The sequence below is a fragment of the Anser anser genome, assembly GCF_964211835.1.
Source record: "Anser anser genome assembly, chromosome: 12".
NCBI classification, from domain to species: domain Eukaryota; kingdom Metazoa; phylum Chordata; class Aves; order Anseriformes; family Anatidae; genus Anser; species Anser anser.
Window position 1 is genome coordinate 21,297,323 of NC_139733.1, and position 15,422 is coordinate 21,312,744.

At 38.2% G+C, this 15,422-nt stretch overlaps 1 protein-coding gene and 1 long non-coding RNA gene across 16 annotated transcripts in view; one reads left to right on the plus strand and one right to left on the minus strand.

Annotated features, from left to right (window-relative positions):
* Positions 1-15,422, plus strand: part of CNTN6 (contactin 6) — a 143,443-nt gene that overhangs the window by 120,421 nt on the left and 7,600 nt on the right. For all 15 annotated transcript variants that reach the window (XM_083795181.1, XM_083795180.1, XM_083795173.1 and 12 more), the window contains 8 exons: positions 551-678; positions 5,935-6,110; positions 6,451-6,568; positions 7,414-7,572; positions 7,664-7,813; positions 10,757-10,827; positions 13,577-13,811; positions 14,363-14,478. In XM_083795181.1, coding sequence (XP_083651307.1) covers positions 551-678; positions 5,935-6,110; positions 6,451-6,568; positions 7,414-7,572; positions 7,664-7,813; positions 10,757-10,827; positions 13,577-13,811; positions 14,363-14,478 — 1,153 coding nt within the window. The remainder of the gene's footprint in view (positions 1-550; positions 679-5,934; positions 6,111-6,450; positions 6,569-7,413; positions 7,573-7,663; positions 7,814-10,756; positions 10,828-13,576; positions 13,812-14,362; positions 14,479-15,422) is intronic.
* Positions 8,284-14,372, minus strand: LOC310880018. The gene is made up of 2 exons (XR_014571326.1): positions 14,088-14,372; positions 8,284-10,953 (listed from the first exon to the last, which is right to left on the minus strand). It is a non-coding gene; the product is annotated as an uncharacterized lncRNA (long non-coding RNA).

Genomic DNA, 15,422 nt, shown 5'->3' on the forward strand with positions numbered 1-15,422 from the left:
CAATTTACCCAATCCTCAGCAAACTGGTGTGAACAACACAGTGACTAACAAGGTGATTTGAGGGCCCTGTGAGACAGCGGTGTATTTGATTTGGCTCTTTGGCTTGTGAGATGGCATTTCAGCATCTCAGCTAGTCTGCTAATGTCTTTTAATAATCCTGACAAAATTGCACAGGCAGCTGGCCTCAGACATAACATTAGTATAGCATCAGAACGTTGAGATCTGGAAAAAAAGCTCCCTATGGTAAAATATAGCACAATTAGGTAACAAGTTGGGTCTTCCTTCATTCTCTTGAGACCCCTAATTTTACTGCAAGTGAACTAGATAAGTTAGTGGTCAATTCCAGTATGTCAATACAACTTTCCCAATATAGAAATCAATAATAAGAAGAGGTGAAAAGTAGTTGATACATATTCCGCATGCTGTAGAAGAGAAAGAACATACTGGAGGCATTTAAATATTAGAAAAAAACATTCAATTTTTGTAACAGTTCCTGTAACAGAAGTATTTTTTCTTATTTTTTTGTGTGTTTCCTTGTTTATTTTCCCAGGATCGTCTTCCTTGAGGATGGCAGTCTCAGGCTCTACAACATCACCAAGTCAGATGCCGGGGTGTACACCTGTATAGCAACAAATCAGTTTGGAATTGCCAGAAATTCAGGGAGCCTGACTGTGAAAGGTACATTAGTATTTTTCTTTGGGCTTTATGAATATTAGAAAGCGTTTTTTGCTGTTGTTGTTTTTTATTTTTATTTCACTGGGATGCCCCAAACTGTGCCAGTCAGTATTCCAGTCAGTAGTGACAGGTTTTTACGTGCAGTTTACAGCTTAAAATGCTTGCAGCAAGGGAAACCTCATGACCACAACAGTTTGATGATCAATTTGTTTATCAGCAAGGTCTCCCAACAGAAATGTACAGTAGCATTAATAATGATATTTGCACTGCAGTACCATGTAGATGTCACAGACATGGGCTGCACTGTTGCAGTTTGGTGGCCCCTGTGCAATGTGTTTACATGAATTTATTCAGCTCATTTATAATTTCTATCCCATCTGAGATTCAGAAGAGACTTTAAAGCTGGGGTGTAAAAAAGAAATAAGACACTATGAATTAATCTCAAAATCAGGTGGATTTATTTTCTTCAGCACAGATACATGTTGCACAGATATACGTTGCATATGTTGCATCCCCGCAGATCCGAAAGCCACCCACTCCTCCTCTGCGTCCCAGCTGCTGCGTGCTACTTTGGCAAAAAAACTCTAAAACAAATCAGAGCCAAGTGAAAACTATTCTTTATGTCTTCACTTGGCTTTTGACTCTCAGTATTAAAATGTCCATCCTCCACAGCCCTTCCCCAGTCTAATTGCTGCATTAACAATAAAGTAAAGAATCTGTCAGAATATCTTCTCTGCTTTTAGACTATTTTGTTTTCCTGGATACAGTCTGAAAGTATTTGATTTTTTGTTTACATTTCCCTACATTTTATTTTTGCTTCACTTAAACCATTTTGACAGTTAGCTACAGAACCATGTAACTAAGCAAGTCTTTTTCTGAAGGAAGAATGAGGAACATCCCCCTTGCACATTACCATTATTTTCTTCTCCATAATGAATATGGACTAAAATTTAAATTCTCTCCTTACAAAGAAAACAACTTGTCTCTTTGAAAGTCTTTGAAAGTGAGCTCTTCTCAGTATGGGTAGTTATAAAAAGCCAAATTGTAAGTCCTCTAAGACAAAATGACTGATGGGAACTCATGAGATACTGGATAGTGTAACTACAAAGTTAGTACATGATCCAGGAAGGTGGGCACTGGCAGAAAAGGACCTTTTGTGCAAGGTCCCACATGGGTGGTAGTCCCTGGTTGCTGCAGTGGGCACCATTTGGGCACGTGGCTTTGCTCAGCTTCACCTGGCCTGGTCCCAGCGCAGTGATGCTCTACAGGGTGTGTCTTCCCTGCAGTGTTTTTCACTCATTTTTGAAACACAGATAAATGCATCATGGAAGACATTAAAGTCTATTACATCCAAAGCAGTCCTTTGCTTCAAGTTTTTGCTACTCTGATGGATGGTCTATCTCCGTTAGTAAAAAGTGTTAGTATCAACTTATATCTCAGGTGGGCTAGTCCAGAGCTGGAGGACATAAAAAGAGATACTGTTTGTGTAGCTGCTCCTGTGAGCAGCATGTGAAATGAATGTGCTCTATATCCTCTGATGTTTTATCAATGAGGGAAAAAAAAAGAAGAAAAACAGAGACAAACTTAACGTGTTTTCTTTCTCTTTGTTCCTGGATGATCTTTTCAGTGCAGATGTTATACATGTATTCATATTTGTTGATTTTAAATGAAAAGAACAAGTTAAAATGTGGAACTTGTGAGATTATAGTAAACATATTTATCAGTTTTGCAAAAGAGCTAACATTAATAATGGTTGCAGTTACAAAAAGAGCATGTTATTAAATACAATTTGTAATTCTGTCTTTTTCTTTTTCTTTTTTTTTTTTTCCCGTGACTTCAGAATGTTTACTGTAGCCTGCAGGAATGTCCTTCTTCCTAACCTACTGCAGCTGTCTAAAACTGCTTCATACTCATACTATGAAAGAGCAATTAGCATTGATGCAGTGCAATGTGTAATCTGAGATGATGTTACAGCACAGCTAGCAGTGAATAAACCAAGAAGTTTAGGGTTTAGGCAGCTCTGACTTCATTAAAGTTAGATACCATTTCTCATACCACATATATACATCCTAATGAAGCAATATGGGAAAATCACATTAAAAAAAATGAAAAAAATATTTTGTTTGGCATTTACAAAGTTTATTAAAACACTCAGTAACAACATGGTATAAAAATGATCTTGTTTGCAGGGAACATTTGTTTTTGTTTCCCCTCTGGAGAAGTTTTGGCTGTTCAATTATAGGCCTCATTGCTTCAGCATTATTTTCAACTGAAATGTCAGAACTTCGAAAAGCATATCTAATGTGCAAATTAAGTTTATTGCTGCTCATTGAGTTGTTTATTCATTGTGTGAGAAGTCTTTATTATACCTCAAGCACTCACAACATCTTATCTATTTTCTCCTCTGGAATGGGATTTGCCATATAATACATGTCTGAAGTTGCTAAGCAAGATAGATAGATAATGTAGATCCAAGAGCTTTTAAGAAGCTTTTAAAAGTATTTGAGGTAGTAGTCTTAAAGACGACTTCATAAAAGAAACAGAAATTATCACACAAGTGAACCACTCTGCATCAGTAGTATTGCTGGATATGAGTAGGCTAGAACAGGAGACACAAGAGGATGATAATCTCATAATTTTTTTTTTTCTAACACTGCTAAAAAACACACATCATATACAAATTCAGTATAATTCCAAAAAGATCAGTCTTCAACATTTATTTGGTGGAGGCAAATAGGTTCCTGATAATAAGGAAGTACAGTTCTTATGAAATTAGAAGCATGTAATTTTTGGGTTTTGTCGTGTTAGAAGATGAAACCTTTATGTTCTGTTGTTCCAAAATATCAGTTCAGTAGTGAGTTCCATTGAATGCATTTCTTCAAAATATTTATCCTAAGTTTCTCATTCAATAGGTTTTTAACAGAGAAATGATCTCTGAAATTTTGAATCTGTCTAATAACATTACATAACAGGATTGCATTTCTATTATTTCTGATCTTTTTTATTATTCTGATCTATATTTCTGATCATTTCTATTATTTTTGATCTTGATCCTCTCTTTGGAGTGTGATCAAATAATGGCACAAAAATATTACTGACCTTATGAGGCAACCATAATAGTATTGGAACTTTCTCTTGAAGAAGACTTTCCAAAAATTCCCAACCAGTTTAATCACAACAAACTAATGGCCCCTTCCCGTACAACAGACAATGGGCTCTGGTAAAGTCTTAAAAACTTCACAATTAAAAAAATTACATCATTTGTTATTTTTATTCTATGGGTTTCAGAATGTAACTATTGAATCTGATTACAAATGATGTACAATCCTAATTGTATCATTCTTCCTTAGTTTTTCTTCAACTTTTCCATAGAAATAAATGGATTTTTTTTTTACAAAAAAAAAAAAAAACATCATTGCTACAAGTAATGTAATTTCATAGAATTATGTTATTCGTGTTGATCTATTTCAGTTGTGAGAATAATAGTGGAGGAAAAAAAGAGTAAGAAAAGAAAACTTTGTAGAATTGTCCTGTAGTTCCCAGATACTTTTCAACATTATTCTATAAAAGTTACCTGTTCTTCACAATGGAATTACTTCACTTGAGATTTATGGAGCCAAGTTTTTTGCCAATGTGTGCTGAAATCAGTGGAGTTGTGCCAACAGAGACTATGGCCCTTGAATCATCTGGAATTTATTGTATGTGACACTCTGCTTCCAGGGAGAAGAAGAGATTGCTTTAATTTAATGATCAAGTATCTTCCAGACTGTCATCTGAGTCCTTCACATCTCTGCAGTCCTTGACTTCAGACAAACTGATGGTGCTGCCATGATGACAGTTTTACGTAGTCATGAAGAGCAATCAGAAGAGACAGAAATTTGAGAAAGTGTTCCAAGTCTGAGCTCTAGAACCTCTGACGCTCTCTCTAGACAGCCAGCTTCTTAATGATTCTGGAACAAGAAAAGAAAAGAAAAAAAACCACAAAACTTATTTACCTATAACAATAGAAATCACACAAACTCTTTGTTCACTTTCCTTGGATAATGGTACATGATGTCTGCAGCAGGTTTAACACTGAAACCAGTGATTTTTTATTATTTTTTATTATTATTTTTGAAAGGCTGGCAGAAAATGCAACATTCTACCTTGTTGCTACTTGACCAGTGCTGTAACAATCACTCACCCAGCACAGCTCAGAAGCTGGGAAGAAGCTGGTCAGGTTATTGCCTGTGTGTACATACATATTAATCAGTTAACACAATGATGGTAACAGTCTGAAGAAAAATGACTTTGAAGGTAAGGTGTTGGGTGCCCTGTCATGCATGAACATTTTGGAATCATGACCTTGGTAACCAAAATCCCGAATTTTCAAGTGCATTTCTAACACACAGGGTTAAGCCAGAATGAACACAAAACTAATACAGCTCCTGAAAATTTTTTTCTCCTCCTCTCACATTATTTTCAGAACGCATTAATATTGTTGAATAGATTCTGCTCTCATTTTATTCATGTGCCTCTCAGTTCCCACCATTTTATAACACTTTCATGCACAAAAGCTTTATTCAAGGGAATTGCTTACAACAAAGTGGTTGTTATCTCTAATCTATCTGCCAGTCATAACAACAAAAGTGAAGTCATATAAATCCATTTCTTTCCCCTTCAGCAAACTACTAGTTCCCTTAATAAGATCTGCAACTTTGTTTCCCAGTGTAAGGGGTTAAAAAAGATTACACAGATAGTTTTTCTGTCTGTTGTGGTATTTTCTCTGAAGCTGTAATGTAAACACTGCAGTGAGGTACAGCTAACATTAATATAGATTAGGGATCTCAATGTATATAGTAAGCAGAGACAGATACTGATTTTGTTTTTGCTGCAGTTTCCTGCAAGGAGGGATTTTCAAGTCTGAAGAACTGTGGGCATATTTCTAACAGTCTTAATAATGAATTCTGCACTTTTTAAGCCAAAATCATATCTATCGACTATGGGTTTTACAAAGTAACATATGACTAATTTAAAATGTTGCCTCTGACATCTGCTCGCTCTCAGAGCACACAGAGTGCTCATTGTATTGATACTGCAGAAGTAATAGGCTACACATGGGTAAGAGTTTCTCAAATCATCATCATATTAGAGATAATCTTCTTTATTATGGAACATTTGGGCCAATTTTACATCATTTCACAAATGGCACAAAACTCATTCAAGATCTACTATTTTTATAAGCATTTTAATAAAAAGGATTTTTTTTTGTCTCCACAGAAAAGACTGCAATTACTATTCCACCTTCTAATATGGATGTAACAGTTGGAGAAAGCATAGTCCTTCCATGCCAGGTGTCTCATGACCCTTCCCTTGATGTGGCGTTCACATGGTCATTCAATGGCAATAGAATTGATTTTAAAAGAGGAATACATCATTTTGAAAGAATTGGAGGGGTAAGTTTTTAAACTCTTTAGTGCTTAATGAAACTAGTTGCCACAGTCTTTAGACCACATAAGCATTTTTCATAATTCTTCCATCGCTATTGATATGCATGGCAAATCATTGTTTCTTTACAAGGGCTGCAGCCATTTATTTTTCTTTCTTAAATTTCATAAAGGCACTTGAGTTATTTGTGAAGCCATAATAAAAATGTCCGCATGAAAGAAACTGATGATAGCTATGAATATTTTAATTTAAAAGCTGAATTTTTTTATTAATATTGAGCAATTTATAAAAATGTCCAGTATGGAAAGCATGTTGTGAGTGATTGGTTTACTTTCTTTGCATCTCCAGGAATCTGTTGGGGATTTGATGATAAGAAATATTCAGCTACATCATTCTGGGAAATATGTGTGCATGGTACAAACAACTTTAGACAGTCAATCTGCAGCAGTAGATATAATTGTAAGAGGTATGTCTGTTAATGTAGATTTTATATCCTCTGGAGGAATTAGTATTTCTTAACATCAGCTGTTGTTTGAAAAGTCCTAGGATGATGATGCAACATTTCAGTTACACAATGGGAGATCTGTACAATTGTGCCATAGCCTTTTTTGAAGGTAAGTTTTTCTTGCCTTGGAGTTCAACATGGTAGGACAGGAAGGCCTCTTCTTTCAGCCGAATGGTGCCACCTACCATTGCTGAGCATCTCCGGGTCACAGTGCAGGCCGGAAAAATCAAAAGACCAGACCCCTTTCCACTCTTTGGAGATAATATGAAAGATCATTTTCTAGATCAACTAAGTGATAAGATTGAGGTTTTTGCTAATCCTTTTACTGCCAGCAGCAAGAGAAATGCTGTGATGGGAGCAGGTCCAGTAACCCCTAACAGATATCAGAAATCTGTATAAAGCACCATCTTGCATTTTTGCTGAACCTTGGTTCCTTGGTTTTCATTAAATTCCATAGGAACTCTATAAATGTTGTATGGTTCAATGAAAGACACACTGGGAAACTTTATCAGTCTCTCTCTATATAAAAAATTTTATTATTATATCTATCATTCCCTTGTTTGTATTTTTCTTTTTGGTAACATGAAAACATTATTTTTTGCTGACTTAAAACACCCCATTAATTAAAAAAAAAAAAAAGTAATACAGGCATGAAGCCATTATTTAGAGATTGTGCTAATTTTATGAAAATGCACCTTCATGAATAAAGCCACTGCCTTGAGTAAGTAAGAGTTGCACAACTCAGTCCAGCAATCAGTCTTTTTTTTTTTTTAAATACATTTGTCTTAAAATTATTTTCAAATTAGGCCCCCCAGGTCCACCAGAAGATGTTAAAGTTGAACATATTTCTAGCACTACTGCTGTGTTATCCTGGAAGTCTGGAATAGATAATAATAGTCCAGTCCAGATCTACAGTGTTCAGACAAGGACTCCTTTCTCAGTTGGATGGCAGTCAGTTCCAACAGGTGAGCAATTTGAGAGTTGTCTTGTATTTTTTGCACATACCATTAATTACTCCAAAAATACATTTTCATTGACGTATTTGCTTACTTTTAGTTCCTGAAGTCCTTAATGGCAGGACTCACAAAGCAACAGTGGTTGACTTAAGCCCTTGGGTTGAGTATGAGTTTCGTGTGGTTGCCAGCAACAGCGTTGGAATTGGGGAACCAAGCAGACCATCAGCTCTACTGAAAACCAAAGCAGCAGGTAAGTCCCTGGTTTCTCCTTTTTTTTTTTTTCCACATGGACACACTGCCAGTTCCCCAATGTGAAAGGTCTGTGGCAGCAGAGTCTCTCTCTTGCAGGGTTACTTATATATTTGTCTGGCATTTTAACTTGTGGCTCCTATGTCTTCTTGACAGCACACCTGCAATACTTGATGCGAGGGATGCTTGAACATGACTTAGAATTACCCCATGCTTTTCTCTCCAGTTCAAGATCACCTGGGCCAGCAATAACAGCTGGAGCTAGCCCATACTTTGTTATGTCCCCAAAAATCCCCATGCCTGAACACAAACTTTCATTCAAGCAATTGTGGAGCAACTTTTGTTTTCTTCCAATTATAACTACATTTATACACTGCTCCGGGACTTGAATAGAAAATGATAAAGCCAGCTCTCTGGCATATCCTAGCAAAAGCACATAAAGCTTTGCTGCAGAGGTTGTTTGATATCTGAGCATCGGTAGGGACAGGATATTGGCTTTAACTGGAGGAAATAAATTACAACATCCAAAGCCCAGTGAAGCTAATAGCTTCCACTGACTCCAGGACAGGATCCTTGCTATCAGTCTGTCTAACCTTTACACATTTATCTTCCGGGACTTGGAACCTCATGGGAAGAAGGCTCATTCTTGGATGACCAACACTGTCAGTCGTTTGACCTTCTCTGTTTGGTACAATTTATTTGAAGTCCAAACCTTTGCTTTGTTTTTATGTTTCTCTCAGCCCCCTGCTCATCAACTCTCTCCCACCTATAAAATCAGCATTTATAGGATGGAAAGCACTGAAAGGGAAGCAGGTTTTACAGTCCACTTTCTCCTCTCCTTTTATCTCATTTGCCATGCTCTGAAGTTTGGCAAACTGCATTTCAAGACAGAACTCAAAATACAGTATTGGGAGGATTCACAAGGCTACAGCCAGAAAGAAACAATAAAATTAATAATATTTACCATGGCAGTAGCATAATAATAACATTATTTCCTTACAGTATTGCCCAATTTTTGTTCACCAAAACAAACAGAAAGACTCACTTTAGATTTTAGTAACTTAACCCCTTCACTGCTGTCAGTCTGCTTCAAAGCATTGCTATGCAGTGGGAGGAATAAAGGCTTGTCTTTAATTTTTATCAGCATAGAAAACTGAATGCAGCATTGAAGTGAGGAGAGCAAAGACTGGCAGTGAAGGATGAACATGAACTTAGCTGTTTTAATAGCTATTTTGCCAGCTAAACTCTGAGCATTAGTAGATTTGCGGATGCAAATGAGCCACTGTTCATTTCATTAAAATAGAGCTGAGAATTAATTGAGCCTCTGTTGGTGCACTCAACTGTAAATTTTTGTCTGTTTCTCAACTATGACCTGGCTGAGGCTCTGCTGAGCAGTAGGACAAATTTTTTTCCGATGCAAACGTATTAAGTACTGAACACATTTAACACATGAACTAATTGAGCATCAACTGGTTCATGAAACAGTGAAGTAGTAGGCTTGAAAATCTGTTTTGTTATTTTTTCTTTCTTTAATGTTCTTTTCAGTCTTAGATTATTTACCTCTGATGTGCACAGACATGGATTATGAGTGACAAAACTAAATACCTATGTTAAACTCTCCAAAAAAAAAAAAGCTTAGTCCATTTGTACTTGCATTTACTTTTCTGACTGCAAAACAAAATTATCTTTAAATTTCTACATTTCTAGAGAGAATGCAGTCAGATAAAGATTTAGATGTGAGTTTGAACGTAGAAGTGACAGCTGATTCACACAAATTTCTGTGAGCATGGAGGGCTATTGCCTTTATTGTTACTGCTGCAGCTGTACTAACACTGGAAGAAAAATATGGGGAAGGGCAGGCAGTCATGGCAGAACTTGCCAAAATCTCTGAAAAAAACTTCTGAGATATAACTGTCCTGCCCATTTCTGACCCTGTTTTCAGCCCTGTCTTGACACATCCAACTTTTAGGCAGTAGAAGCTGAATGAAGGGAACAAAAAAACAATCTTGAAACTTGTAGAAATAGTAGCAGATGTCTGGAGATGGCAAAGAGAATGAATGCTCTCATATATATTTTGGGGATCTGTAAGTTACAGAGTTGTCTTTTTTTTGTTCAAGTTCTTCCAGCAACAGAAAAAAAAACATGACATCATCCTTGCAAGTAAATTTATGGCAAATTATATAATAGGAAAAAAACTTCGTTAAATCCCACCCATTACACCACAACCCAGTTCCCCAAAAGTAGAAATATTTATAGGCTAATGGGGTGAGCATGTTTCCCAAAATATGGAGCAAGAAGCAGGAAATACTGCTATTTTCCTTGCCTCTCCACCAAGAGCCATTTGACAGACTAGAAGCCCCTTCAGCCTGCAGCACCAGCATGTTATTTGACCTTGACTATGGACCTATGGGGCCATACACCTGGAGTAATGCTGGGGAAATCAAGTTCTAATTAATGCACTTCTGGCCACTTGCATTCTTAGGAGAAGTAGAAAAATTACAAGTTTTGAATTTCTTAAGCAAAGCATACAGCCAATTAAAAAAAATTAATATATTGCTCCAACAACATGTTTACTGAACAAATGCATAATTAGTAAATCAGTAGTGTTGCAGCTACAGTCTGAATGGAACATCATTTTGCCAATTAGTTGATGAGGCATAATAATGTCAGATACTTGATGCTACTAGCTTCTTTAATTAATTTTTTGAACCAGGGTACTCATGTATCAAATACATCTGTGGCTTCAGCCTTAGAAACTTGAAAATGTGTAAACATAATTTCAGTTCGTTTAAAATGTACCGTTATATAATGTAGTCCCTGTTCTAACGTGTTGAAAGTCAGAGTAGCTGCATGTGAGAGGAGCTGGGAGGAAACCCTTTAATCTTGCAGTGGACAAGGCAGCAGCAGGGGGTTGCTGCAAGCACCGATGTCTCTTGTTCTCCAGTTCCTGTGGTGGCACCGACGAACATCAGTGGAGGAGGAGGGAGCCGTTCCGAGCTGGTCATCACATGGGAGGTAATTGTTAGCTCAATTAACCTAAGCTGTCTAATGGGGAAAAGTCTATGGGTGAAATCACAGCCCTGCTGAAATCCAGAGGCTTTCAGTTACTGGCTCGGGCTGAGCCTGGATTTCATCCTGCATCTGGAGGGAAAACAGTCTGTAAGATGCATAGCAAGTTTTCTTGTGTTATAGCAAACCATTTATAAAAATAAACAGTTTAAGAGGCATGTTATAAAGATGTTTAGAAGTCTGTATAACCCTCTTATCTCCATTGTACAGGATGTGCTTAACACACTAATCTGCTTGGCCATTTTCTGCATTAACATTTTTCATACTTTTGTTTACATGTTTTTCATTCTGGAACTCTGTGCTGACAAGACATATCCTGTTATGCATTAAAGGAGATGAGCCCTTTAATTCTCCAACACTCCAGCAAGAGGAGAGAATATGCAATTTCAGAACTATTAATACCATACTACAAGTTGCAATGAGTGAGCACAGGTCATTGCAGAGAGCAAGTGTTGTGAGAAGTAGCCTTCCTTCTCCAGCTACCCATCTGCATCTCTGCAGGCAGCCTCGTGCAAAGCCTCTGCAGTGATGGGCGGCTGCTCCAGCCCCCATGGAAAAACTGACCAAAACACAGTGTCCACCTGTGCTGGACAGTGGAAAAACTGAGGGGTTTTCATTGCTGCTGAAAAATGCACGTGACTCACCCAGGTAAACATCTCACCTGGCTCTGAAGACAACTGGCTACAGCAGGAGCTGTCCCAGGCTGTCAGCATCACCCAGCCTGCGGGGCAGAGCCCAGGCAGCCTTACCCATCCTATGGACAGGTGTGAATATCTCAGAGCCTGCACACAATCTCTGTGTAGTCTTTAATTCGGACCAGGGCTTCAAAAGCACAGTGCTCTCTTCATAAGTCATGGAAAATATTTATTCAATTAAATAATAATAATAATAATAATAATAAATACTTCTAGTTCAGCTTAAGCAAGGAAAGCAGTCTCCCCTTTCCCCTGACTTCATTCTTTTTCCAGGGAAATAGCCAAGCTCATGTATATGGTTTAAAAGAAAGGAAAATAAATTAATTTAAACTACAAGTAATGTTATTTATCACCTAAGTGAGTTACCTGTGTTGTCCTGTATGCTGATAACTTTGCCATTTAACCAACCTTTTGAGGGAGGAAGGGAAGTGACAGAAAAAAATGAGATCAAAAGAAAAAATCCCGACAAGATAAATAATACTGCCAATGCTTTCCCCTTTGCATGCTCCAAATAGAGTGAAACTTCACTTTTACTGAACTGAATTTTCCTCCATATGCATCTTTCACTGTTTTCTTTCATTTTCTCCTCTACTGATCTACTCTTTGGGAGCAGAACATGAAAATTGAAAAACAACCTGAGAGATCTCAATCAAATTATCCTGTTGGACTTCATAGTGTGTCCTGAAAAATAGTCAGAAGAAATACTAATTATGCCAAGCTAACAACACTGAACTGGGCTCTCCAGCTTTCTGTGATGAACTCACTAAACATCTTGATTAAATCTGGGGTCACAGAAGCCTCAAAAACAAATTAAATGCTCTGGAAAGTAGCTTGAACTCTTATAAATCCCCAGTGCACCCTCATCTCTCACGTTTAACTCTCTCGGGACTGGATAAGAAATAGAAGGAGGTAGATTGGGAAATTAATGTTTGTAAAACACTTAAAGGATGACAACATTTGTTATATATGTCAGATCAGGGTTATAATTTGACAAATATCTTACTATTAAATTAGAAGGAAAGAAAGAATACATTCAGTGCCCTGAAATCTGCTGATTTATTCCTCAATTTTTTTTTTTTTTTTACCGCCCACCTTCTCAGACTGTTAGTGCTCCTCATAGCTTCTCTACAGGGGAAAAGTTTGGAGCCAGGAACCATTGCGGGAGCTGCAGTTCTGCCCCTTTGTTTTTCACTCTGTTTCTGCACCATTTTTCATAGCTGATTTCCTTGCACCTGGCTTTGATGCAAGCATCTAATATAAATGAAGTTTTGCTGATAAAAGCTATGTACTCCTCTATGTACTACTGATCTTTTCTTGTTTCACAAATGTTCTCTTGCTTTGAGAAACCAATGCAGAAGTGTTGTTTTTCCCAAGAAAAAAATAATACAGCGTTGATGTAATTGCCTGTTCGGTATGAGTCATTAATACATATCTTGACATGAGATTTTATTAATAGAAGCCTTAATTTTATCATGTTGACTTGCAATAACATTTCTGTTCTAAGCAAACTTAAATGAGAAAATGTTCATGCACTCAAGACTCTCACTTGTGCTAAAAAATATGTAAGTGCTGTACACATGCACAGGCAATTATACAGCTGACATGCACTTCTATGTATACACATTTGCTCCTTTCCCAACTCTTTCTTTCTTTTAAAATAATTTCTTTAAAATCAGCATTCCTACACCCCTTGGGGGAAAAAAATATCAGTTACAACCTGTGCTGAGTGAAATGCTTTTAATTTTGAAAACTTCATGCCTGGAAGAGAATAACTTTAATGGAGCTGATCAGATCTTTTGTTTCTAAATTGATTGCCTCAATAGATTTATTATTTTGATTTTTATTTCAATATTACATTGACTGATGGAACAAACATTATTATCTTCTCTAAGGCACAGTCAACTGAATCAATACTACTAAAATATACTGAGAGAATGAAGATTCAATTAAAAGAGTGTATACTTGCAAATGCTTATTGACTGACTGCCTTGTCACTACAGCCAGTTCCAGAAGAACTGCAGAATGGGGAAGGTTTTGGCTACATCATTATGTTTCGTCCTCTTGGCTCAACAACCTGGACAAAAGCAGTGGTGGCTTCAGCAGAAGCAAGCAAATACATTTATAGGAATGAAAGCATTACACCTCTGTCTCCTTTTGAAGTGAAAGTTGGTGTCTACAACAATGAAGGAGAAGGGACCCTGAGCTCCATATCCATTGTCTACTCGGGAGAAGATGGTAAAGCACATTACTCCTATTGCTGACTGTGTAGAGCCCATAGGTCCCAGGTATGATAATTCAGATCCCTATAGGGATAGTCAGAATTTAGCTCAAAGCTGCTCATTGCAGGTTTTCAAGAGACACAAGACAAAGGATGGGAAAATGAAGTGAACAAAAGCAAGGGACAGTTTTTCATAACTGCTTTAAGTAGACAGCATGTTTCAACAGACTTGTCCCCAGGGAGCTCCCACTGAGTGGGCTGGGAAAAAACAGGAGACATTGAAAACAGTTTACCTGTTAGAGGGCCCAGATCACTCCATGCAGCTGACCTCCTCTAAAAATCTGTCCCAGATCACAGGTTATGATCAATTTTGAAAAATTACAATTTTGCTGGTGCTCCACAGTAAACGGGCAGCAAAGCTAGGGATTCATACCAGGGTTCTTGAGCCTCTGCCTGCGGCTTCCACCAAAAATCTTGTCTTTTTGTCTTCAATCTCATTAAGTTTCTGAGACAACACCCTTTTAATACCACAATTTTTCCCCTGGCTTTGTTTTCTCCCATGACCCAGAGCCACAGATAGCACCAGCAGGGACTTCGGCACTGAGCATTTCGGCGGCAGAGGTGGAGGTCTCCTGGCAGCCCATCGCGTGGAACAGGCTCACGGGCAGGGTGTTGGGCTACGAGGTGAGGCAGCTCGTGCTGGGCACCTTACAGAAACCCCCTCCCCAGCCACATTCATATCCTGATTCCTCTTCCCTCACTGCCAAATCAGCAGTTAATGGAGCTCTTCACCTGACTCTCATTAGCAACATTTCACCTGAGATAATCACAAGCATTTATAGACCCAGACTATAGTTCTGTCCCAGCTTTTTTTTGTAATGTAAATTAAAACTTCAAGTTTAATCATTTGTGATGACCACTGTAAAATGACTTGTGCTTGATTCCATAAAACAAGGTTGATCCTCCCTCTTCAGACAGCTGTAACACTGCCTGAGCGCAATGGGGCAGTTGATCTTTAGGGGACATGCACGTGGCCCACAGCACCTCTCACAGAAGAACATGCACATCATTACCATCCAAAGCTTCTGCTGTGTCATATTTGAAAGGCTTTGGGCTTCTCACTTCTGTTCATAGTGAGCAGCTGCTCATGTACTAGTAAGTGACGGGCTGCTTGCCCTATGCACTGGGGTGCACCGCCGGCACAATGGCATGAGCCCAGGGCCAGATCCAGCGACAGGCATTTCAGGGGCTGAGATGGGGGAGCTGTGGGGGGACATGGATGCTGCCAGACCCCGGTGGCACTCACCCTGCCTCTGGCTTCTCTCAGGTCTCCAGCACCGGGTGGGAGCAGAGCCCCAGCGTTAGCTGCACCTGACATCCCCAGGACAGGGCAGCAGTGCCTCCGGAGCATGGGGGAGTGGTGGAAGTTTTATATTTCTAGCTGGAGTACTTCAAAGTAATCTCAAATATGATTCCTGGGCATTTTATTTGCACAGTGAATCTTTTGTAGATAAAATAAAGCAAGGTTAAACCAAGTCAGAAATACTTTAAGTTCTGTGCTTTCATTACAAATGTATAAAGCAAGGTAGTAGGAGGCACATACAACACACAAACCTTCCAAAATCAAA